Source organism: Parasteatoda tepidariorum, chromosome 7 (assembly GCF_982258835.1).
Source record: "Parasteatoda tepidariorum strain Cologne lab strain chromosome 7, Ptep-v5.0, whole genome shotgun sequence".
Lineage (NCBI taxonomy): Eukaryota > Metazoa > Arthropoda > Arachnida > Araneae > Theridiidae > Parasteatoda > Parasteatoda tepidariorum.
The window spans coordinates 112,840,707-112,867,449 of record NC_141761.1 but is presented as its reverse complement, the minus strand read 5'-3'; the positions used below and the strand labels follow the sequence as shown (position 1 = coordinate 112,867,449).

The 26,743-nt window shown below is 33.2% G+C and overlaps 2 protein-coding genes across 5 annotated transcripts in view; both read left to right on the top strand.

Moving 5' to 3' along the window:
* Positions 1 to 19,073, top strand: part of LOC107450514 (uncharacterized) — a 47,569-nt gene extending 28,496 nt beyond the window's left edge. Inside the window, exons 3-10 of one of the 4 annotated variants that reach the window (XM_071183730.2) lie at positions 1,103 to 1,188; positions 3,508 to 3,600; positions 3,958 to 4,017; positions 4,954 to 5,040; positions 10,225 to 10,308; positions 13,002 to 13,142; positions 15,198 to 15,337; positions 18,899 to 19,073. In XM_071183730.2, the coding sequence (XP_071039831.1) occupies positions 1,103 to 1,188; positions 3,508 to 3,600; positions 3,958 to 4,017; positions 4,954 to 5,040; positions 10,225 to 10,308; positions 13,002 to 13,142; positions 15,198 to 15,290 (644 nt within the window). In that variant the 3' untranslated portion in view covers positions 15,291 to 15,337; positions 18,899 to 19,073. The remainder of the gene's footprint in view (positions 1 to 1,102; positions 1,189 to 3,507; positions 3,601 to 3,957; positions 4,018 to 4,953; positions 5,041 to 10,224; positions 10,309 to 13,001; positions 13,143 to 15,197; positions 15,338 to 18,898) is intronic. The other 3 variants (XM_043051294.3, XM_071183731.2, XM_071183733.2) reach the window with 3 other exon arrangements.
* A 5,666-nt stretch (positions 19,074 to 24,739) lies between these two features.
* On the top strand, positions 24,740 to 26,353 carry LOC107450510 (uncharacterized). The gene has a single exon (XM_016066323.2). It carries the CDS (start codon positions 24,740 to 24,742, stop codon positions 26,351 to 26,353), a length of 1,614 nt encoding a protein of 537 aa, XP_015921809.2.
* Positions 26,354 to 26,743: the final 390 nt, after the last annotated feature.

The following is a 26,743-nucleotide window of genomic DNA, read 5'->3' as shown; positions in this document are numbered from 1 at the left end:
ATTATCTAACTTCCTTCTGAAACTCACTGCTGTGGGAGAAAATAAAGACAAGAATTGCTGAAAACATTATTCATCTACCTTTTCCGAGCACTAGTATTATCTAACTTCCTTCTGAAACTCACTGCTGTGGGAGAAAAAAACAACAACAACAATTGCTGAAACCATGGTATGAAAGGGCTGATTGCTAAGCGAAAATTGCATCATCCAAATAAGAACTTAAAAATAAGTAAAAAGATTGGTGTGTGACGCATGTTAACCTAAATGAGGTAACAATTACATAGTGGTACCTAATTCTACAAGTTTTTTAAAAAAAGTGCTCTAGTGCGATTCTTTCCTTACACCGTGGATATATTTAGCCTTTAGAAGATGGCTAGTAAGGAAAAAAAAAGAATGCCTTTTATTATAATTTAATTTCTCTGTTGTATTTTATATAAAAATTCGAATTTGTAGTATTTGAAAATAAGTACTTACTATTTTTATTTACTAATAGTCATATTTAATGTATCAAAAGGTGTACCTTAATCTTGTTTCTTAGTTAACTGAGATAATATGTTAAGTTATGAAGCCAGAATAAAAGTATCTCTGATAAATATTGTTAATGGATTTCTGACCATAAATATGGTGTGAAGCTGCAAGCCGCTTACTTTGGGACGTTGGTCAATATTTTTTTTTCAGTTTCACTTTTTCAATAATTTGAATTTTCTATAATTCTATGTGAATGAAAAATAGCTTGCATCTACTTAAAAATTTCCATTTACCAAAAATATTTACATAAAATGTGTTCAACTACTTATTATTTTTCGTTATTTAATTTAATTGTTCAAAAACGGTTAATTAATAAAGTATTAAATTAATTTACATGATCTCAAACAATATCATTTAAAATAACAGAATTTTAAATTTGGACTAAATAAACTTAATAATTTCTCAAAAATATAAATAGTTCCGGTCAGGCAAATCCGATGTTCTGTTCTATGCCCATTCTATACAGCACCATTCTATACAGCGTTTTCGCACTAGAATTAGCAAATTTTTTTCCCCTAGCATTTTTACACATTGGGATCAATTTAATACAGCGGTGTTAAATTTTTAATTTTTACAGGTACTCTTATATTTACACTTGTACTGATATTTTTCTCCGTATGCTGTGTGATTTCATCAGTTTTGCTCTTAGTTGGACTCTGCGTGGTGAGATACAGACATTTTCAACTTTATTTGAGTTACTTAATTTTTAATTGATTTTAAATTATTAATATTTGAAAGATATTCTTTAATAATTATTCTAATTTGTATATATATATGATATATATATGATATATATATATATAGTCCAGTCATATTGATTGACCACCTGTCAAAAGCCAGAATAACCAGCTTTAGCAGAGCGGACCGCTGCGAGACGTGTAGGAAGAGAGTCAATTAGGTTTACTCTTGGTTGCCCTTTGGTTCATCTGGGCAGTCAGTTGCTCAACAGTTGCACGTCTATTCGCCCGAACGCATCTCCGTACCCTTCGTTCGCCTCTGTCATCTATAGCCCGTGGTGTACCACATGTGCCACGCAGCTTATTTTGGATAGCGCCATTTTGCAATGCACGGTATACTTTTACCACCGCCGCACTCGAACAGTTCACAAAATTAGCCGTTTCCGAAATGCTTCCACCCTTGGTCCGAAAGCCAATAATCATGGCCTTTTGGACGTCGGATAAATCGCTACGTTTCTGCATTACGCCAGCAATTGAAATGCTTTCCGATGCCCTAGGAGATTATTTGTATACACTCCACTGCTGCAATCTGCCTTCTGTTATTCGTTATTGCACGTTGAAGTCGAAAGTAGGCGTGGGTCACATTAATGTGACTGGACTGTATATATATATATATATATATATATTTTCTTTTCTTTTATTTTATTTATTTATTTATTAAATTTTAATTGTCCAATGTGATAAGCAGTTATTTTTTTAAAACATTTTTTTATTATTTTTTCAACATATAGGAATAAGGCTCTGACTTACAAACGGACACTCTTGATGAATGCTAATAAGTGCAGACTTTAGTGTTATGATTGAATGTATGAATGAAGGATAAAGTCTATAAAGGGCTTTATATCCATGTATGTAGGCTCTAACTTAAAAACAGTTACTCTAAGAAAGTAGGAAAACCCATGAAAGGGTTATATTCCTAGTTTACGTTTGTATGTTAAGCTTTACAAGCATTAACTATTTCACTTTTTTTTTCATAGATTTTACAAAAAATTTTTTTTTGTGTCATTATTAATTTCTTTACCTGTTATGTGCTTTGTTGCTTAAAATCTCCAATTATTATAACAAAAGCGTTTTTTTTCATAGATGACAGCCCTGAAATGTAATTTGCTTTAGATATTCTTTTACCAATTATTTTCTACTTAAAGCTAAAGGCACATTAATCATATTTTTCCTCTTTAACAATTTTTATTAACTATTAGATTAGTATATTTAATTTTATCACATGTTTATTAAAATTAAATTATTTAAATTCTTTAGTGGCATAGACGCATTATAACGAGTAATTTTTATCTTAGGATAATTATTCTTTATTTCGAAATGTCTCTTTCACTGTCTTAATGAATGTGTTCTGATGAGAACCTTTTCCTTTTTTCATAAATGTTTTTATTTTTTAAAATTATTTTTCGAATTATATTATGGTTATATATATATATATATATATATATATATATATATATATATATATATATATATATATATATATATATATATATATATATATATATATATATATATATATATATATATATATATATATATACATGCAGGTGATTATCAAAATAAGGGAACTTGTGAATAAAAGGGATATTTAAGAATTCGCTTCATAAGCATTAAAATATAATCTTAGCTACCAGTTTTTTTTAATATGAAAAGTACATATATTAGGTGGTATGAGAGAACTTTAGCAGAGTTGTCTACGTTTTGATTTTTTGTCAGAAGCGTAAAATGTCAGACCTCACAGATTTTCAGAAAGGCCAAATTGTAGGAGCCCGACTAGTTGGAGCAACAGTGACCGAAACATCCCAGCTTTTAGGCGTTTCTAGAGGAACGGTGTCTAAAGTCATGACAGCATGCACACACCGCGGAAAGACAAGCTCAGCAAAGCAAAATAGTGGACGGAAGGAAAAACTGATTGAAAGAGACCGACGGGTATTGAAGCGGATTGTAATGTCTAAAAAGAAAACAACTGCAGCCAAAGTGACCACAGAGCTCAATCAGCATCTCCAGTGTCAACAATTACAGTTAGAAGATACCTTCTTAAAGAGAACATTTGCGGCATAACAGCAATTCGCAAGCCTTCAAAATCTAGGGTGTTTCCATTATTTTGATAACCACCTGTATATATATATATATATATATATATATATATATATATATATATATATATATATATATATATATATATATATATATATATATATATATATATATATATATATATATATATATATAATTTTTTTTTCAGGATAGCAGAACGTTGATGCTTCCTTGGTTAATATCTGTTTTTTCAGCAACACTTCTTGATGTTTTGGGAGCATTGTATCTAATAATAGACTCAGTAGGTAGCATTATCCTTTTTCAATTTTTAAATCTAAATATTAATAAAGCAGATAGCAGAAAAAAACATCTCGTTCTACTGTAATTGAAGTGCTTAGTAGCGAAGCATGTTAAGAAAAATCTTAATGGAAGAACATGTTCAAAAAGTTAGGAATTTGTCTTAAAAAAAATTGCTGTTTCTGGGTGTTAGGAAGAATTTTATCGAAGAACATGTTCAGTGAACCTAAAACTGGTTTTATTATATTGAACTTAACACGCTCTTCTCTTCTAATATTATTTCATAACGAGCTGTAATTTTAAAAATATTAAAGTGCATGAAATATTTTTATTTTTAAAATATGATAAACTTTTTTTCCAGAAATATCATGAATACCTGATTACTTTGTTCATCTTTGATATCATTATTCTTGGGTTAAATGTAAGTTCTTTTAACTTCATTTCTAAATTTAATTTTTTGTATAATCTTTTCATGATGAAAATATATGAATAGTAAATAATTTATGTTTAGCCAGTATTTCCTCACATGCGGGTCACTAATTAAGATTTAAGCTTCTAGCAAAACAAAACACGATTCCTCATACTTATCAATGAAATTTATAGTTTTTACAGGTTTGAGGGACCAATAATAAATTACAAACGAATAATAAGGTTTTTGATCTCCCTATGCCAAAAAAATGTTGCAATAAATTTGTAGTTTTTAACAAATAGTTCGGTAATTATGCAATAACTGCACAAAATTTTATAAAAAAACAAATTTTTTTTGTCTTACAATTTCTTTGCAATGATTCTAAAAAAATCATTTAAATAAGAAAAATTTTTTGGAGCAATTTAAAATTAATAAAAAATTTTTTTCTTAAAAAACTTGAAAAAAACTTGTTGAAAATTGTGCAATATATAAGTAATTAAAGTAATCATTTTTTGCTTCGCATGTGCACGAAAAAGTGAAAATTTTTGTTCATAATTTTGCAGTAAATCGTATTTGCCAACAATTGAAAAAAGTCCGATTTGAATATCTCGAAATTTTAAAAAGTTTCGAGCAATTTTCGAAGTAGTTTTTGTACTTTTTAAAAAGAAATTCAAATTGTTATGGTGTTTTCTATAAATATTAATTTGTATCATAAAACAAAACGAAATAACGGATGATAATACCTTAGAATAGCCGTTAATACACCGAAATATGATTGTATAAGGAAAGAAAATAAAACACAAAACGAAATATATAATGCGATCAACGAAATCAAATGAAATTTCACGTACCGAAATAGTTTTGTGTTTTGTTCTGTATTTTCTGTTATTTGCTTGATATGTTTTATTTCTCATATATATTTTACTTAATGTGTTCTATTTTTTTTAGTATTCCTCACACGATTGTATAGATATAGTTCGCTTCGGCTATATTGAAAAAATATTAGAGAGCATACTTTTTTGCGAATATAATCTTGTGAGGAAATTATATCTTTTCATTATTTTGCTTTCCACCTTTCTTATATTTATTTTAAATAATTTTTTTAAAATTATTTTTAAAAAATATCTTATTTTTCTTCTCTTTTCATTGATTTTTATTATTTTCCGCGTTTTCTCTATATTTTTGACTTATTTTATGAGTTCTATATACTTGTAACTTATGCGCAGTTGATTTTCTCAATTTTCTTCGTTCTTCTTTTTTTTCTTTTATCCTTTTTGTCTTTATTGTGCTATATTTTGTATATATATATATATAGTGGTTGATTTTTTGTAAAAAATAAAATAATGCAGTCAGTAAACGATGTACTTAATTTGCTAATTTACTAAATTTTATTTATTTTTTAAAAGATGTAATTTAATGAAAGTTCTAGTGTTAATGAGGAATTTATTTACAATATTTACATCAGATGTATAGAAAGTCTTTAAAAAATATTCAACTTTCACAATATGGAGTTGGGAAAATTTAAATTTATTCAGTAAATCAGTTAATAAATAAAATTGTTATCATACCTTTACTTTTCGTAAACTAAATCACCTTTTGACATCTATGTGAATGGCGAATCTATTTGATAAAATTGGTAGGTCCCTTGCAATTAAAGTAAATAGATTATTAAATAACAATAAAGGACAAATATGTAATAGTAAAGAGAAATAGTTTTAGCTACCATAATAGTTTAATAAAAAATGCATTAACGGGATTACGGAAGAAAAATGTTATTATTATCAATATAGTTTAAAAATGGAACTTTCTGTTCCCCTAATAAATATCCTAAGAACTAAGTAATCAAGATACCAGTCTGTAGTTTATTGAAAGAAAAAAATAGATATGTTTTCAGCGTAAGAGTTTCGGGTTTATTAATTTATTTAATTAAAAATAATTATTTTTAATATCATATATTACGTAGTGAAATTCTTTATTACTGAAAAAAAAATCTAATTTGTGCTAAGTGTTAAAGATGAGCGGTTTTTTTAATAAGTGAATTTTAACCGACATGGTTGGTATTACTTAGATTTAAAGAATTGCAAATGAATTTTTTCACTTTTAAATGAAATATTTAAGAAACTAATGCATTTTGTTTGCAATAATTTTTCTGTTGATATGGCATATGTTGATAGGACATCCTATGTTGATATGACACTTCATAGTTGCGATCCCCAGGCCACGGACAGTCTTTAAAAAAACTATTCTACTCGTATAATTTTTCATTTTATTTCTATTATCATTCCAACAAAAGCAAACAATAGGCACATTAATTACCCTGCATTTAGATTTTTACACCGTAATGCGGTTTCCATCGTTTGCGTTCGGCAACAGCAGAAAATCATTATTTTTAGATATGGTTTTTAGTATAAATCTTGAATTATTTTGTTAATTATTTCATTAAATATTTAATAATAAACTGTCAAAAGAATTAAATATTTGTTTCATGAAACATTAAGTTAAAACTCTTTCAAATATGTTAACTGAAATAATTTAGTAAACATGCCAAGTGAAATTATCTGTGATCATGTTAGGCATATTGTAGTAAACATATTGCATGAAATTAATAATGAACATGTTAATTAAATTATTTTTATTAAGCGAATAAGTTTAGGAAACGGTTTTAAGACTCTTTTTTGTTAAGACAATTTTGTAAATTTAATCTATATTATATGTAGTACAGAGATATCTTAATGCTATTTATAGTAAGTAATAGATTTGCCATTTTTTCATTCATTTGTAACATTATAATTAGAATTACTGAGTTTATAAGTGAAACCTTTTAAGTAAATCTTTTTAGTAAATATCAGCGAACACGTTTACAACTGTTAGTGAACAAGTTAAGTGAAAAAATTTAGTCAACATAATTAAGTGAAAGGTTTCACAACCTATAAAAGAAAAAAAGTTTCTGGAACATATTTGTGAGTGGCATATTAGGAACATTAGAATAACATTTACAAATTATAAAATAAAATGCAGTTTTCATTGAAAAATTGTTAAAAACGGTTAATAGCCATTCAGCATGCTCTTTTTCCAATCTTTTGAATTTCAAGGAATATTTTACTTTATTTCAATCACTCTCACTTATTAACGCAAAAGATATATATATATATATATATATATATATATATATATAATTACTAAACATTTTTAATTGATCTTACTAAACTTTTTTATCACATGAAACGCTCTTTAATCTTAAGAGAATATATTTATTAAAAAATTTGGTTCAAAAACTTCGAAAACAGGTTTAATGTTATTACTTGTGCTAGTTATATGTTTGTGTGTGTTTTACATTTAAGTATTGTTTAAACTTCAAAGAGATACGTTAAGAATTTTTACAACGAGAAGGAAAGGATATTTAATTGGTTCTTTTAAATAGAAGCAGACATTATTTCTATTTTTTTTCCAAATACAAATCAAACAGGCAATTTCAAAAGTTTACTTTCACTGCCCTTATTCTAATTAGAATGTTCATATTATTGGTTTTCTGATGAAACAACATTCGAAAAATGATGATTGGGCACTAGAGATCAAACGAAATTTAATTTGTTTGAAGTTTGTGAGATCGAAATAAAAGTTTACATTAGATTCTCTTACAATTACTATTTATAATGCATTCAGTTGTCCCGTATTGTTTTAGATTAAATATTTCTAAGTTGAAATAACATTTAGAAAAGGGAAGTAAAATTCTTACAACGAATAATTTACTAACTCTTGGAAAAAAGAAATCCTATAATCTCAGAAAATTAAAATATTATATTTTTTTCCTAAGGAACTCGGTGAATAAAATTGTTTAAATTTCAATTTGAATAATTAGCTTTAAAAATTATTATGATTTAATCTAATAAAACTATATTTTGGCTGATAAATTAATTATGTTTTGGGAGATGTGCTAAAATCCGAATTTTATCCGATCCGCTTGAATATAATGGGGTTTATATAGAAAGAATGAAAAAAAAAAAAACGGAAATGAAATTTTTTCTCACGAAAAATATTTGTTTACATCAACAAATTAAGATGGTGTTCCTCTTACTCTTAGTAACATACAAGTATTTAAAAATCAAGAAACAAAGGGACTACGTTTGGAATTTCTACAGCCTTTATGCACTCATCGTTCAAAACTTTGAAATTATTTTCTAACCAACATTGATTCTAGACAATTACAGGAATAATTATAACATTTAGCTACCTAAATTGATCCTTAAAATTTGTAACTTTGCACGTGTTAATGCAATTATTACTTCTAAACATTCAATGATTCGCATAAATATTTAAAGACGTTACAAACTTGTATTATTATTTGCGAAAATAGATGAATAAATGTCATTTACCTAGTGAATTTAGGAATACGTCTCACTGCAACAATTACGGTTCAAATTACAGTGAAAAGTACCGGCACTTAGAGTGCCAACTTTTTTTACTACAAAAGCCACTTTTACCGTAATATTCTGTGGGACAAAAAAAAATCGGTTTAACTTTAATTTTTACAGTAATATTTACTGTAAAATTACTGATTCACAGTGAAAAAATATTATTGCAAAAATCACGGTTTAAAGTTTTACGGTAAAAATGGATTTGACGGTAAAATTTTATGAATGCTACACTCAGTGTATCAGTAGTTCTTACCCGATTTTTTTACAGTGCTGTAGCTATCTTATTTTTCAATACAATATTCCCTCAGAAAAATGTTTAGATCTTTTCTTCGTATTATTTAATTCAGAATTCGTAAGAATAATATTCTGATTGAAAACCAACATAGACCACAAAAGATCTTATTAGAGCACTTTACAATGTTTTGCGCCCAACTAGAAGCAATAAATTTTATCGTTGACTATTTATATATTAATTACACTTGATATGTATAATAATTTTCGATAAATGACTCGATAAAATTTCTTCGATTCGATAAAATTCGATTCGTAAGACTCGTTGAAATTTCTATGGTAGGCCCATAAGCCCATTGATAGCGAATCAACCTGATCCATTTAATGCATTAGGTATTAGTGAATTCAATTATAACAAAGTAAACACCATTTGTTAATAATGCTAAATAAAATTCATTTCATGAAATTTAAGAAGTTAAATATGTTGTCAGTAACAACAAAAACACTATTTAAGTTTCACTACTATTATACAATTACGCTAAAAATAAACAAAAGTACAAAATTAGTACTTTTTTGTAGTACAGGAACTTTGTTTAAACGTAAATTAATTCCATAGTCAACAAGGCTGCTTTAAAAATTCATAAATAGTACGAAATAATTGAAGTGGCCTACGCTGCCAAAATAGCCGGATCAAATTGCGTTTAAGTTTTACGGAACAAAAAATCGGATGAATCGTAATTTTTATTTAAAGTAATACTTACTGTAAAATCAATACAATTAAATAATTATTACTGTAAAAATACTGATTTTAAATTTTACGGTTCAAATCGGTTTTACGGTAAGATAGAATTTATTAATGCTGCACTCAAAGTATTTTTTACTCTAATTTATATCCGGAATGTTTTATCAGTGTAATGAATGAGGTAGTTCAAAAATAGTAACTTTTCTCTAAAATATTTTTATGTGAAAATCATAATGTAAATTTTATTAATTTTAATTTAATTGTTAATTGTTCCACTTCGAGAAGAAGTATAGGAGTCTTACATCAGACATACCCACACACGTGATCTATGACGCTAGCGCCAGGTGATCGTCAATAAACAAAATGGTGTGTCAAAGTTGAGCTTTTTTTCTCACAAAGGTTGGAATCTTAATTAGCTTTAATTAGCGTATCGCACATTGAATTTGTTGAAAAATAATTATTTCTTAGATTTATTATTTGATTAAGTATTCTATTGTAACACGTGATATATATTTTAGTTTTGTATACCTGGCAACTTCGATACATAATTAGTTTGTTTATGTTCTACATGGCTTCATGCGTTTCTTTGTGTAAGAAATATATAGTGAAAGAATTGAAATTTTTGTAAAAGGATCTTTGCATAGGAATATAGAATGTATCATTTAAGAGAATTGATCTTTGACGTGCCAGCCTTACTCGAAATGTAATGGAAAAAACAGTTGCGATCGTAAACAAATGCCAAGTTTCAACAACCAATCAGGATTGAGATACCCACACTACGTCACTTGCAGGTATCCAAGTGTAAAATTTCTTTTAATTTTTTTTTTTTAGGTTTACAGTTTGTTATGTGTTTTTACCCATTATAAGGAACTTTGTGCTGGAAGAGGCCATCCTCAAGTTCAAATAAACAGATCGGTAAATATTATACATGTTTCTCGATAAAAACCCTGTTTCTTCTCTTGACTTATAAATATTTATCTATAATCATAAAATCTTTATCTATAATTATGGAATCTTTATCTATAATTATAAAATCTTTATCTATACTTATAAAATCTTTATCTAATATTATAAAATCTTTATTTACGCTTATAAAATCTTTATCTATAATTATAAAATATTTATCTATAATTATAAAAGTTATTGTTTGGTACAGTTAAGTAATTGCAGTGCTGCACGATGAGGTCGCTTACATCTAGTGGAATTTTAAGAACCATATGCAACTGTTTCTGGTACCGTTTCCATGTGAAAACGGTACCAGATATAGACAAAAATAATTGCAAGGTACGAGAGCGTCAGCAATTTAGGACAAAGAGGCCTTTTTTGAAAATTTTAATTGTTCGAAAAGGGCGGTTTTGTTTTCCCCCTATTTACAACGATGACGATCTAAAAAAAATGCTTATCACGAAATATTTTAACTTTCGACGAAAAAAAAAGGGAATAACGGATTTTTGTAAACTTTTAAGATATGAAATTAAATAAAAATTATCCCACAAAAACATAAGCGGTAATATATTACCCGAATCATCATTTTTGTTTCTTTGCACTCACTTCTGGCAAGTCTTGAAAATGGATACTTGGGAGCTTGTCCACTGTTTTTTCATATTTGTATATTTTTTGAAGCGAATGCAGTTTTCAATTACGTAATATGGGTTTTCTGTGGTAAGTTTTTTCTCCAGTTACTCTGTGAATTCACAAATGAAAAATAAAATATTTGTGGTTCTTCTAAAGAACGCATTTGTAGGATTTTCGAAAATATTTTAATTCAAGTATATTATTTCTTCCCTTCTTCCTATGATAAATAAAATATTTGTGGTTCCTCTAAAGAACGCATTTGTAGGATTTTCGAAAATATTTTAATTCAAGTATATTATAATTTCTTCCCTTCTTCCTATGATAAATAAAATATTTGTGGTTCCTCTAAAGAACGCATTTGTAGGATTTTCGAAAATATTTTAATTCAAGTATATTATAATTTCTTCCCTTCTTCCTATGATAAATAAAATATTTGTGGTTCCTCTAAAGAACGCATTTGTAGGATTTTCGAAAATATTTTAATTCAAGTATATTATAATTTCTTCCCTTCTTCCTATGATAAATAAAATATTTGTGGTTCCTCTAAAGAACGCATTTGTAGGATTTTCGAAAATATTTTAATTCAAGTATATCATAATTTCTTCCCTTCTTCCTATGATAAATAAAATATTTGTGGTTCCTCTAAAGAACGCATTTGTAGGATTTTCGAAAATATTTTAATTCAAGTATATTATAATTTCTTCCCTTCTTCCTATGATAAATAAAATATTTGTGGTTCCTCTAAAGAACGCATTTGTAGGATTTTCGAAAATATTTTAATTCAAGTATATTATAATTTCTTCCCTTCTTCCTATGATAAATAAAATATTTGTGGTTCCTCTAAAGAACGCATTTGTAGGATTTTCGAAAATATTTTAATTCAAGTATATTATAATTTCTTCCCTTCTTCCTATGATAAATAAAATATTTGTGGTTCCTCTAAAGAACGCATTTGTAGGATTTTCGAAAATATTTTAATTCAAGTATATTATAATTCCTTCCCTTCTTCCTATGATAAATAAAATATTTGTGGTTCCTCTAAAGAACGCATTTGTAGGATTTTCGAAAATATTTTAATTCAAGTATATTATAATTTCTTCCCTTCTTCCTATGATAAATAAAATATTTGTGGTTCCTCTAAAGAACGCATTTGTAGGATTTTCGAAAATATTTTAATTCAAGTATATTATAATTTCTTCCCTTCTTCCTATGATAAATAAAATATTTGTGGTTCCTCTAAAGAACGCATTTGTAGGATTTTCGAAAATATTTTAATTCAAGTATATTATAATTTCTTCCCTTCTTCCTATGATAAATAAAATATTTGTGGCTCCTCTAAATCGCGTTTATTGTGTGGTACAATCGAAGCGGTTGGGGATTCGTAAAAAAGAGATCATAACAAACGTTTAATTATAACAAATAAAGATAATCTAAAGAATAGAATGTACTTAATGATTGCTCATTCTAATCGAAATATATTCATATCACGAATAAAAAGTTATCTGTCAGATTTAAAAAACTAAGAACTTGTGGGGAGTCAACTTACTTTTAAAATAACCATCACCATGTATAGTAAGGACAGTCATCACGAAGCACCGTATTTAGTAGTGTAGTAATTAAGAAATACCCTGTTTAGTATAGACAATCATCACTGAACACCATGTATAGTAAGGACAGCCATGACGAAATACTATGCATAGTAAGGATAGTGATTACAAAACACATTCTTAAGTAAGGATAGTTGTTACAGAACATCGTGTAAGTAAGACCAGTTACTACGAAACACTATGCATAGCAAGAACTGTTACTTCGAACTTCCATGTATAATAAAGACAGCCAGTACAAAACACTCTGTCTAGTAAGGACAGCCATTGAAAAATTCCCCGTTAAATAAGGATAGTCGCTGCAAAAATATAAAGTGAGGGCAGTCAATACGAGACACCCTGTACCAGTTACTGTGTGTGTAGTAAAGATAGGTACCGCGTATATTAATGTAAATTCAACGAAGTTTATTGGTCAATGTTTTCTCATAGATATCATTAGTGGAGTATCCTATTGAGAATCGTACACCATCCAAGAAAACGCCACTAGTTAATGATTCCGGAATGACCAACAGCAGCACCGTTTCTGCGGCGAACTCATCAGCTTTTGTAATTCAAAGTGATGCAATATCAGTAAGTGTAGTTTAATCAATCACTTTTAACAGTATTATAGCGGAATAATTACGCAGTTTATTTGACAGCTGTTGAAATATTGAAAGAGTTAATCTATTAAATATTAAATAAATTGAACAATCATAAACTTAAAATAGATTTAAAACATTCCTACGTATGCAATCGGATCCCCTTAACTTATCTGAAACACGAAAGACGTTAGAGTTACGGATGCAGAGTTTAGAATCGGTAGTAAAATAAATACTAATATTGTTTTTGTTTAAATCAAATGGTTTCTAAGGTCAACAGCAATAACTCCTTCATTATGTTTTTAGGGCAAAGTTAGTCCCAAGGGACATAATTAAAGAGGTCCTTTCTTCAACATCTTCAGAAATTAAAACATTCATTTTGGAACTATGCCAGAGTCGTGAAAACTCGCCAAATTATCATTGATACCAGTGAAGCTTAGTTAATTGTGGTAATAGGCAACATAAAGAGAAACCCTTCGCGCGGGTTACCATAAACGAGATATCCGATCCTTGAGTAGAACGAATGTTGTGACATCTTTCTTATTTTCCCCCAATCGCTTTGTTGAGTAATAAGACAGTTGTGACATTAAACATTTTTCTCATTTTTCGCCTATTGAGTAGTTCATGTTCTCTACGTCGGACTATTAAATTGATTCATGTAGGGTCCCTCTCTTTTGTATGAGGTGGCGTAATAGGTACCAAATATTTTAATATAAGAACAAAATAGATTTTTTGGAATCCCTGAAACAGAGTATTACCTTCGGTTTTAACTATTTGAGGGGGGGCACGGGATAGCCTGGTTGGTCGAAAGTGAGTTCAAATCCTGCCGGCAGAAGGATCTCTGTGTATTAAATGATGGCTAATCAAGTTAAATCTGTCGAGGTCAAAAAGTCCTCCAAGTTACCATAACAAATCAATATCTCAGGGAGTACTGAATTGAAGATTGATTGTTCTCTGGTTCAGGTCAAAATTACAACCTGTGAATGAATGAATGGAGGGTGATTGGGTCCTCCTTGTAAAAAGGGGTGGGGCGTGTGCTTGGTTGAGATCGTAATCGTGACCATAGCTGGCGCCACTGAAAGGCAAAAAATGCATCTTTTGCCTTAAAATTCGCTTTATTTCCCAAGCAGGCTAGCTGATATTGGCAAATGGCATAAGTAGAGCCCTGATGGCTCAGGGGATAGAGCGTTTGGCTTCCAGTGAGTTGAACCGGGTTCGAATCCTACCAATGACTGGTCGATACGAATCCGCATCCGGCTGGCACCGACCACAGTGCTGACGTGAAATATCCTCAGTGGTAGACGGATCACGGGTTAGAGTCTCTTTGACGTCAGGCTAACCTTGGGAGGTTCTCGTGGTCTTCCTCTCCATATAACGCCAATGCGGGTTAGTTCCATCAAAGAGTCCTCCACGAAGGCAAAATTTCTCCCAATACTTGATCCAGAAGTTCTCTTGTCTTCTGGATTGGGTTCAAAATTACAACGCTGCAGAGTTGAACATTAGAAGTCATAAACCCAAAAATTTCGTCGTCTGTTCAACGACGGTTATAAAATAAAAAAATAAAATGGCATAAATAACAACAATTATTCGAGGACTAATTTAATCACTTTTCAAGGCAGTTTGTTGCTCTTACCTCCCTTTGTATAACCTTTTTTGCTGTCTGAACTGATCGAAATTTTGGTAAAAAGTCTGAAACGTTAGTCAAAATACCAAACCAGCATGCGGTAGATTAGTACACATTTTCCTCACAGATCAAGGCAGAGATGTACGGTGCTAGTATACGCTACTTATAGTAAGTTACGGCAAAATGAAGAAAAAAATTCAACAAATCATTTCTCTTTGAGGAATATAAATGAGCTTCACTAAAACGAATGATGGTGTAAACTAGCGTTGATTTTTCGGAGAGTGTTGGTACTTTAAATTTGATAAAAATACATATGGATTTTAGTATATATCTCTTTCACCAATCTCCTTATTTCTGCAACATACTAAAAATTTATCTGCCTAGACATATTGCTTTAACGCATAAACACGAAATATTTTTCAGGATACATCAATCCAATTTAAAAACATTGAGGACATAGATTTTACTGAAGAAGTGTCATCTAGTGGTTGCCATAGAAACAGTCAGACAAAATAGCATTTCTAAGGAGCGAAGTGACATATGGGAAACAAAGAGGAGCTTATGTAAGTTTGCAAGTTCAAATTTTTAACCGACAAATTTAGCTATAAATTCTTGAACTTAAACTAGAATTAATTAATTTAATTTAGGAATCGAAATAAAAATACACGATACATAGTCACGTGATTTAGAATATAGCCCTGGGCAATCCTTTAAATTTTATTTTAAATTGTAAGTTTAAAATCCATTTGGCCCTTTGGCGATTCCTGTTGGCGGAACAAATCACGATACGGAAATATCTTCACTCTCTCTCTCTTTCTCAAATGAGAATAGGGTATTGATTCGTTAAATATTAAAATTTATCAGAGGATAGAGCACCCGCCTCCCAAGGAGGTCACTCGGGTTCGAATCCCAGCTTTAGTTGGTCAATACGAATTCTGAAACAGGATCGCACCGACCACAGTGCTGACGCAAAATAACCTTAGTGGTAAATGGATCATGGGTTAGAGTCCCCTTACTGTTATCTTAACCGAAAGAAGTTTTCGTAGTTTTCCTTACCCTGTAACGCAAAATCTTGTCAGTGCCATCAAAAAATTCCTCAACGAAGGCAAATTTCTACCAATACTTGATCAAGGATTTTCCTTGTCTTCTGGATCTGTTTTCGGATACGGAGTTGAACTGCTTATTAGGACTAAATCTCTACAACTTTCTAATTTTCTTTTCCACCTGGTTAACGTTGTTTTCAAGAAAAGAACTCTAATTTTTTATCCTGTAGACATTTTACTATACCTAAATACTACTTTATAATTTTATCTTGAAGCCTTCAAAATTTTAGAAGGATACGATTTTTTTTGCATCCTGTCTATAGTTCGATTGTATATTATTTAACGTTATTATTCGACATTATGAAAATGAATCCCAAATAATTGATAAAAGTTCGAGATCAATAATATATGCCTTTATTCAAATCTGATACTTTATAGGTGTAAGAGTATGGTCATATTGGAAATCTCAATTTTGTTTCACCTTCGGAAATAGTTTTCCTCGAATATTTATTGATTTATTTGTAATTTTTTTAAAGGAATCAGAATTTTAACGGGACATTTTTCTGCTCCTACTAAGATGATTTAAAAATTGAAAAATAGATTTCTTCCTTCGAAACCAATTTCGAACGAAAATTTCAGAACTTTTCTGCGCTCTACTTTTCTATAACCAGAACAAAAATATTCTTCCTATCTAAATGGATCGTTATGATTCGATTATTTATTTTCTAAGAAAATGTTAGTGGAAAATATTCTTTTTATAGAGTATAACAAGTTTTTTTTTCTGTTATTTTTATTTTTTTATTATGAATGAAAGCTTTTATATTTGCAAAGTAAAATCTAGGACAATAATAGATACGACTATGGAATGTTGGGATTTATAAAACAAGGGTCGAGACCAGAGCGTGCAATTTATGCCATCGTAAAGATTTTTCTGTATTGTATTTAATAAAAAGTCGGAATTTTAAACATTGTCAAATATCTTTGATATTTTTAAACTTTCATTTTTTTCAAACTATGCGATGCATAAGACGATTGCAAACTGTTTTCAAAAATTCATATCAGGAAAATGATTAACGTAAAAATAGAACAACTCTAGTAGGTAATTCATGTAACAGAACATAATTTTCCCTTCCCACAATTCTTGTGTTTATTTCAAACGGTTTTCAACAGATGACTCTGTGAGTAGTGATCCTTTATTTTTCGGAAAAAGAGTGAAAAAACATCCGAAAGTTTTCAAATTCTTTAAATAAATGCAGTTTGCGTTAAAATATTCTCGAAAATTTGCAGTCACAATCACATGTCATAATTGGAAGAAGAAACTTGAATACATCAAAACACAATGGAAAAATAAATGCAGCGATACCTAGCGAAAAACTTTGGTGTTAGAATCAAGTACATTTATCGTCTGTCACGTGAATTAATTTTAAAAGAAATCGTTTTGTTTCCCCATTTATAGTTTTCCTGTTACATGTTTTTGTTAACCTTCAGTCTCGATGCATAACTGGATACCTTTTTTATGTGCATGTTGTCTGATAATTACAAAATCATTGTTGCTGTAACCGAAGTACTTAAAAGTTTCTACTAGAAAAGTTTTCATATAATTGATAAGACAACTGTAATTCGAAGATATTTTTATCTAGATGGCGCAACAAGTGATTTTCAAAATAGCAAGCGATGTTTAAATGATTCCGAAATTAAAAATGAACTTAATGACTAAATGTTTAAATGAGTACGTTAAATGACAACGAAAAACTAAAATTCAGGTGATCAATTTTCCGAATTATGCTAATTAAAGTTAAATAAACTTTTAAATTAAGTCAAAATTTGATAAAAAAAACTGCAATAATCTAAAAAGTACGTTATAAAGTACGCAGAAGCCACAAAAAACTCTTTCTTTCCAATAAGGCTGAAAGCATTTTACATAATGTCGATGGCGTAAAATAGAACAGAGCTTCCCCACTACTATGCATTTAAGTATAGTTTGTCTGCGGTAAAAACTCCCCCGGTCACAATGTCTGAGACCGTCTGCTGCTATCAAAACGAGAATAGCGCATTTTAGGGAGGGTAGCTTTTCTTCACTCTAGGGCTAACACAATAGCTCGAAGAAAAATATTCCCTTTCTCTCACAGAGCAGACCGAGCCAAAAACTGTCCTAAACAATGACCCTACACCCCTACATGAAATAGTTATACCTCGTTACCATTGTCACCGCCCCTGGTCCAGACGAATGGATAGGGTAGTTTTTACTTTAGACAAACCATTTATTAGTGGGGAGAGCTGTTCTGTGGGAAAGCACAGTTAAATTTCACTATGCATAAGATGTTCGATGTTTTTGTTCCATTTTCAGATTTTCTTGTAATATTTGGTTTCATGGAGATGATATAGCGTAGCTATACCGTCAGGGAATAGAAACAACAACAAGAAATATTTGGTGTTTAGGAGAATTTAAGGCAAATACCATTGCAATCTGACTGGAAAGTAACACGGTGTAACAAATACTTAACATACAACTAATTATTTAACACTATTATTCAAATTATTACTTAAGACTATCTAGCAAAATGAATTATTATGTATGACCATGTTGCTGATTTAGATAAAGAAATACTCGCGTTTTTGGTACCCCGTCAGAGAAATAAATAAATAGGTTGACGAATTTTTAAGCCAATATAAAATTTTAAGTTTATTTAGGTATAAATCTTAGTTTTATAAAATCATAATTAAGCATTTTTCTTTTATTTTAGATGCTAAAAATATATACCGATATTTTATCAAAAAATAATCTACTGGGGAAAAAAATCTTCGCTATCTGGACATTTTTACGAAACTAGGTTTTTTGCATCCATGCGGAAATGATGATGAAGAAAATAAAAAAAATTTTTTTAAATCAAATTCTGCTTCGTTGCTAGAGCACAACGTTGTTATTTTTTTTCCTTTCTAAAAGCTAAATTTTCTTTCCTAAACAGCATTTTCTTGCTAAAAAAATACCTCAACGGAATGTGTGAAAAGTATTTAGGTATATTTTTCTTTACTGGAAAGATATATTATTTTTTCAACATTTCATTTCATTTTTTTTTATAGAAGAGCGCAACTATTGGTTTGAAAGTATCGTCCGATTGGAAGTTGGATGGGAGAAACGTGTAGACGGAGGAACGAATCAAATTGAAGCAATCATTATTAATTGTCATTGTCAACAAGGAGCTTATATTGTAAATTGAAATTTAGAATTGTAAATAAAGCACAATTTTCAATCCAATATGCCTTTTTATAAAGATACATATTTTACATTATTATAGTAAGTTCCTAAAATTAGTTTCTTACATTAGGAGACTTTATTGTTGCTGTTGTTGTTAATTTACGTCGCACTAGAGCTGCACAATGGGCTATTGGCGACGGTCTGGGAAACATCCCGGAGGATGATCCGAAGACATGCCATCACAATTTTGATCCTCTGCGTAGGGGATGGCACCCCCGCTTCGGTAGCCCGACGACCTGTGCGCGAAGTCGAGCACTTTACGGTAGCACAGTTTAACGAGGACCAATACCGCACACCCTCGGTCCCTACGCAGACTTATCCAAGTGGTCACCCACCCTCACACTGACCGTAGTCAGTGATGCTTGACTTCTGTGATCTGCTGGGAACCGTGTCTTAACGATCAGTCCACTGCGGGACTTAGGAGACTTTAAAGAAATACAACTCTAGTCCTTATTATTGAAACGTAGACAATGATTAATTATAGGTGGTTCTACTTATAACTACCCTATGTTTGTTTTCAAATGTGATTAACTGGCTGACGAAGAATCAGAAGTAAATTACTGATTTATTAATTAGGTAAGTTAATTTTTTTGTCGACTGATTCGTTTATTTCAGTCTTGAAATAACCCAGTCTCGCATTGGACTGATCGTAAAAACACGATTCCCAGCAGAACACCTAAGTCGAGCATTGCTGGCTGTGGTCAGAAAGTGGGTGGGTGACCACTTTGATCAGCCTGCGTAGGGACAGAGGGTGTGCGGTATCGATCCTCGTTAAACTGTTCCATCGTAAAGTGTTTGACTTCGCTACCAGGTTGTCGGGATACAAAAGCAGGGGAGTCATCCCCTCTGCAGCGGATCAAAATTGCAATGACGTGTCTTCGGATCCCCCTCAGGGATGTTTCCCAGACCATCACCAATAGCCCATTGTGCGGGCTCCAGTGCGACGTACATAAAGTATCTACTTACCTACATATATGCAGATTTTTGTGCTCATTAAAAAGAAAAAGTTACAAACCCGTGTCAAGTACAGCACAAAGATGAATACAGGGTTACGATGAGATTCGAACCCTTTACTTCGCTCCAGAAAGTTTTGTGGAAGGATTATTCTTCATCGAATGAAGCCCCAAGTTTTTTCTCTGAATGCAATTTGATCAAAGAACCAGAGAGGACTTATCGTAAAACATGGCTTTTAGTGGAACACCGACCGGAGTCAAGCATCATTGGCAGTGGTAAAAAAGCGGTGCGTGATAAATTTCATCAGCCTGCGATAGGACAGAGGTTGCGTGGTATCGGCCATCGTTAAACCCCTCTACCGTAAAGTGCTGGACTTCACGCGCAGATCTCCGAGGTATCAAAGAAGTGCCGATGGCATTTCTTTGGAATGTGATGGTATTTCTTTGGATCTTCCTCATGGATGCTTCCCAGATCATCTCCAAAATTGCTTTGCGCATCTTCAGTGTGACATAAACAAATAATTACTACTGTTGACTTAATCAAAATGACTTATTTTGTGGCAGTGATCTTGAACTGTGACCGAAAAAATTGCAAGTCCATTTTCAAAGTCACTGAAGAAATCCGCGCTTGCAAATCTAAGTAGCCCTTCATAGAAAACCCTGACTACATAGTTTCTGAAGGGGTTTTCCTAGCAGAGCGGTATCACCCGCCAAGAGCAGTGTGAAGCGCGGAGGGGACGGGCTCGAATCCTGTTGTAACCCTGGATGCATTCTTCGTGATGTCTGTCCTTCTCCTTGACAAAGGCTTGTAAGCCTAAATTAAGCAACCAAATCTGCAAATGTATGTAATTTCATTAAAGCAATAATAAAGCATAGGGAACTAGAGAGTCGGAGATTGTGTGTTAGGGAAAAATCTTTGGAAGTTTTAACTATGTGAATCGACATCAACGAATTGTGATAAAGTAGGTCCTTTATATTTCTAGTAACGGATACTTCACCTCGGTTACTGATAAGAACTTCGTAATTTTTGTTTTCTCCCGAGTTGGGAGTTTTCGTTAGTCGAGAAAGGAACCGCCCCCTTCACCGACAGACTCTTCTGTTTCTTTGAAGGAAAACTGTAATTTACAATTTTCTGTATAACTTGGAAATGTAAATTATGGATCAGAATGAATTAATGGATGAAACTGCTGCAGAATAAAGCAGTCGTCTTGTGAAAACAAATACTAACATCCTCTTAGAATATGACTATACGATCCAAGACAAACTGACGTACGCAACGGACAATGGTCTAAATTCATACGCACTATTTTTCTCGCCACCAGGAGTTACCTCGTTTCCCAAAAAACCTTTGCAATTAAAAACAATTCTAACTAACGTGCTTATTCAAACCTCTGATTTAGTTACAGCATTGGAACTTAGCAACCTCAATTCTCTATTTGATATACCTACCAAACCAGAAGTGATACAAGAAAACATTACATCTCGCTTCCTTCTGCATGAGATACCGTTAGACTTAAATCTTTGTGATTTAAAATCCGAATTAGAGCTCAGCAACATCCAAGTATATAGTATTCGACGATTCCAAAAAAGGGGAGATACCGTCCCTTCTGAAGCCTGCTTAGTAACCTGTTACGGAACACACACGCCGAAGAATCTTAGACTCTTCTATGATAGAGTCCGACCTATAGCATTTTATGACCGCCCCAGACAGTGCCATAAATGTTACAAATTCACGCACCTGAAAAAGAATTGCCCCGCTCCTACTCAAATTTGTAGCCAGTGCAGTGGAAGTCATCACAAATCTGCATGCAACAGCTCTACTACGATCTGTAGCAATTGCACAGGGAACCACGCTTCTGACTACCCTGATTGAAAAGCACGACTAGAGGAAGCTCGATTTTTGCGCTTCAAAATCGAATCTCACTTAACGTTTACAGAAGCTCGCAGACAATATAAATCACAAAAAGATAAACCAAAGTTTGCATCAGTGGTGAAATCCGACCGTTCAGAACAAATTGCGGATGTCAAAGAAATAATCAAAACAGCTGTAGCAGAAGTAGCTACAGTGTTTGACGCAAAACTCTTGGCGTTAACTCAACGCCAGGACGCCCTCTTCGACAAAATATTTAAAGTCTTAGAAATTCTTAATTCTCGACAAGACATCGAACAATCTCACCAAAATCTTTCACGTAAGAAATTTCGTCCGACACTCGACACGGAAGTCCTATATCACGGTTCTGAAACCGAATTTTCTTTCGTGGCCGACACTGAGTCATCCACACCGAACATACCCACCTACATCGAAACAGAATCTCGATCAGAATCTTCAGAAACTAAAGGGCAGGGCCCAGTTACACCAGTTAGAGGTATAACCTCAAGATCACAAAATAGAGGTCTAACTCAAAAGGTCTCGCAAGTTCAAACAAAATCATCGACCAATAAAACCAAAAGCTAATATCTACTTCCTTTCTGCAATTGACAATACAACTTTCTAGCTACCTTTTGTATAGTCTACAAAATACCAATTAACATCACTTCCTGGAATTTGCCGAAGTATTAAAAACAAACTTCACTTGCTTAAAATAAAACCTTTTCTCAATCTCATATAATTGCTCTTCAGGAAACGTTTCTTAGTTCAGCAGACTCACTTCATGTTCCGTCCAAAACATTTTTCCGTCATGACCGAACGAGAGGTCGAGGAGTCCCGCAGTGGACTGATCGTTAAGACACGGTGCCCTGCAGATCACCGAAGTCAAGCATCACTGACTGCGGTCAGTGTGCGGGTGGGTGACCACTTGGATCAGTCTGCGTAGGGACCGAGGGTGTGCGGTATTGGTCCTCGTTAAACTGTGCTACCGTAAAGTGCTCGACTTCGCGCGCAGGTCGTCGGGCTACCAAAGCGGGGGTGCCATCCCCTCCGCAGAGGATCAAAATTGTGATGGCATGTCTTCGGATCATCCTCCGGGATGTTTTCCAGACCGTCGCCAATAGCCCATTATGCAGCTCTAGTGCGACGTAAATTAACAACAACAACAACAATAACATGAGGTCGAGGAGGCGGACTCGCCATCGCGGTTGACCGCAACATTTCATCGAAAATCATCCCAATACCAAATCTACCAACATCAGATAATGAAATCTTAGCGGTGCAGATCACAACGACTGATTTCTCATTTTTACTAGTTAATATTTATTCCCCTAAAGGTCAATTTTCAATAGACTGGCTGCAATCCCTAAGACGAACGTTAACAAACCCTTTTAATTTAATAGGGGATTTCAACGCACACCAATCTGCGTTGAAGAGTTCAGACAACATCAAGAGATGCGGATAGGCTCCTCGAATGAATCCTAGATGTGCAATTCTCTCTACTAAACACGAAGGTCCCCACATGCTTCAAACCAGGGTGCCAACCCTCCCTTCTAGACCTTACAATCACATCAGCTGACTTTTTCCCCAAAATGAATTACGTAGTGTTCCTAGACACATTTGATAGCGATCATGCCCCTGTGAGCATAGCCCTTAATACCCCAAACAGCAACCCCGCTTCGAACTGACAAACTCGAGTGCACTGGAAGAACCTAACCCGTAACCTAACCCCGTGACCCGTGAAGAAACTATTCGAACCGAAAATACCCTCACAACTCAAAAGTTTCAAACTATTTTCCAGCAAAAAATAAAGAAACATACCTCTTTCAGACCAGCGATTAATCCACTCTTCCCACCCTTTTGGAACAGTCTGTGCTCCTATTTATTAGGTAAGAAACGTAAATATCTAAGAATCGCGCGTAGATCCCTCAACCCAGATAAGTGGAACACATACAAAAAAACACCAGCAGGGCTTCGAAAAACAATACACTCAGCCAGAAGACAATATTGGAATGACGTTTGTGTCAACGCAGGTCAAACTAAATCCATTGGAAAAATACTCCGAGCAAATTATTAACCGCCCAGAAAACCAAAATATATCGTCAAACCTAATCATGATCAACAACATAGAACTTCACAGCCCATTGTCTCAAGCAAATGCATTTACAGCTTGCTATTCCAAACCACCAAACAAAACCCCACTCCCACTGGATTTCAGCGGAGTTGACCAAGAATACAACGAACCATTCTCCTTACAAGAACTCAACGACGCCTTCACAGCTTCAAAATGCAAGTCTCCCGGACCAGACGGCATCCCTTTAAAAATTCCTCGCTCCCTTTCGGAAGCAGCTACTCAGAAGCTACTCGACGAGATAAACTGTATCTGGGTCTCAGGACAGATCCCAGAATCCTGAAAGTTAGCCCATATCATCCCTATCCATAAGAAAGGGAAACCACCTGATCTAGTATCATGATACAGAACCATATCGCTTACATCAACCTTGAGCAAATCCCTCGAACGCATGCTCTTAAACAGACTCGTCGATTTTTCACTCAAAACTCGAATTTTCCATCCCTATCACTGTGGATTCCTACCATTCAAAGGTGTAGACTCGGTTCTCACCATTCTTCACCATGAAGTGCTCCAAGCTCGGTTCTAAAAAAAGTATGTAATATGCTGCTCCCTGGACATTCACGCTGTGTATGACAGTATAAAACAGGAATATTTAATCCTCAAACTCTTAAAGTCCGGAATTACTGGTCGAGTTGCCAAATTCATCCACAACTTTGTCAACCCAAGAAAAATAGCTGTGCGATGGAGGAAAGCTCATTCCGCCAACTTTCCGATGAACAGAGGCGGTCCGCAAGGATCTGTGCTCTCCTCATTCCTCTTCATAATTTACATGTCAGTCCTGCATCCCATCCTCCCAGGTGACATATCTTGCCTCATTTTTGGAGACGACATCCACCTTATAGCAATCGTTGAAACCACCTACGAAGTAAGACATAAGATGCAATTTTCACTCCACCTTATTCAGGAATGGTACAAGGACTGGAGTCTCGAAATCGTTCCGGAAAAAAGCACCGTCATCAATTTTTCTAGAAGACGCTCAGGTGATAACTTCAGTCTCAACATCTTTAATAAACCCATTCCGTGGGCTCAAAATCTCCGAATTCTCGGGCTTCACTTCTCCAGTAACCTGAGCTTCCACCACCACTTCAGACTATTAAAGCAAAAAAATTTAAAGAAACTCTCCGCTCTTCACTGTATTGCCACCACCCGCTGGAGAGCCCAGTCAGAACATCTTCTTCAAATCGCAAACTCATGCATCAGAAGAGTTTTAGACTTCGGTAGTCACATCTTTACCTCCTCAAGTGTAACAGGTTTACGAACCCTAGAAATCCTATACAACGCTGCGCTTAGGGTAGCAACAGGACTACCTCGATGGACACCCATTCCACTAATTCTCAAAGATGCGGGAGTGAGTAAATTAGCTTCACGTCACAAATGGATAGCAGCTAAATTCTACTTCCGCCACACCTCCCTACAGTCATATTCTTCAGTCTTCCATCACCTTCATCTCCCACTATCCAACCTTCCACTAGGTAAATTGGCCCCGCTTATACCATACATGCATAAATGGATGATTAGCAAGAACCTCTCTCAAAATAACATCATTAAATACCATACCCCTACTCCAATTCCCCCAAACGTCGTCATTCATTTAGACAACTTTGCATTCCAAACCAAGAATCTAGCCCCACCTCAGATAAGAGCCTTATTTGAAGAGTTTCGCTATCAAAACCTTACCAACAGCATTGTTCTGGCAGCAGACGGATCAAAACAATTGGACAAAACCAGCGTGGGTATATATTCCTCTAAAGGTTATACGGTCTCTGGCCGAATTCCGTCACAAACATCAGTCTTTACCGCAGAAGGATTAGCGATCTTCCTCGCCCTTAAACATTGTGTTACCAGCTACGAACTTTATACCTTGCTAACAGACAGCCACTCAATACTTCAGTTCCTCTCCAAAGGCACTAGAAAATCTCCAAGAATCCCACTACTGCTCCTAGACCAAATAGCCAAATCTAGCCAAATTGTGAATTCTCTCTCATTTATCTGGGTCCCATCCCATACTGATATTATAGAAAACGAACAAGCTTACCAAATCGCTAAACAGGCCCTGAATCAAGATTTTATTTCGCACCTTTTATCAACCCAAGATCTTAGTAAAGTGTTTTTGAAAGAAGAGCTCAATAAAGAACACAGAGAATGGAAAGAGTGCAAATACTTCCAATTCTTTCCGCACCTCGACGAACCTCAAGATTACAGCCCACTTATCAAGTCCCGAAAATTAGATGTGTTTATAGCCAGACTCCGGACGAAAACGCTTCCAACTAACGCGATTCTACATAAGTGTAAGTTAGTAGAAAGTCCTAAGTACCCCAACTGCTGACGTATAGACACCAACGAACACTATCTCCTGGAGTGCTCCTTTTATCAAAATGCTCGTAAAGACCTCTATCAATCCTTATCCATGCAGAGCCCAGCTTTCACTGGTCTGGTTACCTTGTCTCTCAACTCTCAGACCAAAATCCAATCCCTCTTAAAATTCTTCCAAGCCACTAACCGATTCTAGCAGTTTGCTCCAACCTTGTGCTACCTACTCAGTCCCAACCTTAAACCTTACCTATTGAAATTAAGCTGCTAAATTAAGCCTTACCTATTGAAACGCAGAGCTATAAGCGATAAGCAGAGAGCTCGCCGCACTTTACTATACTCAATACTCAATAAAGTATAGTTTCTGATTCAGCATAGTGATCAAGGGACTTCCTTGTATTGAACG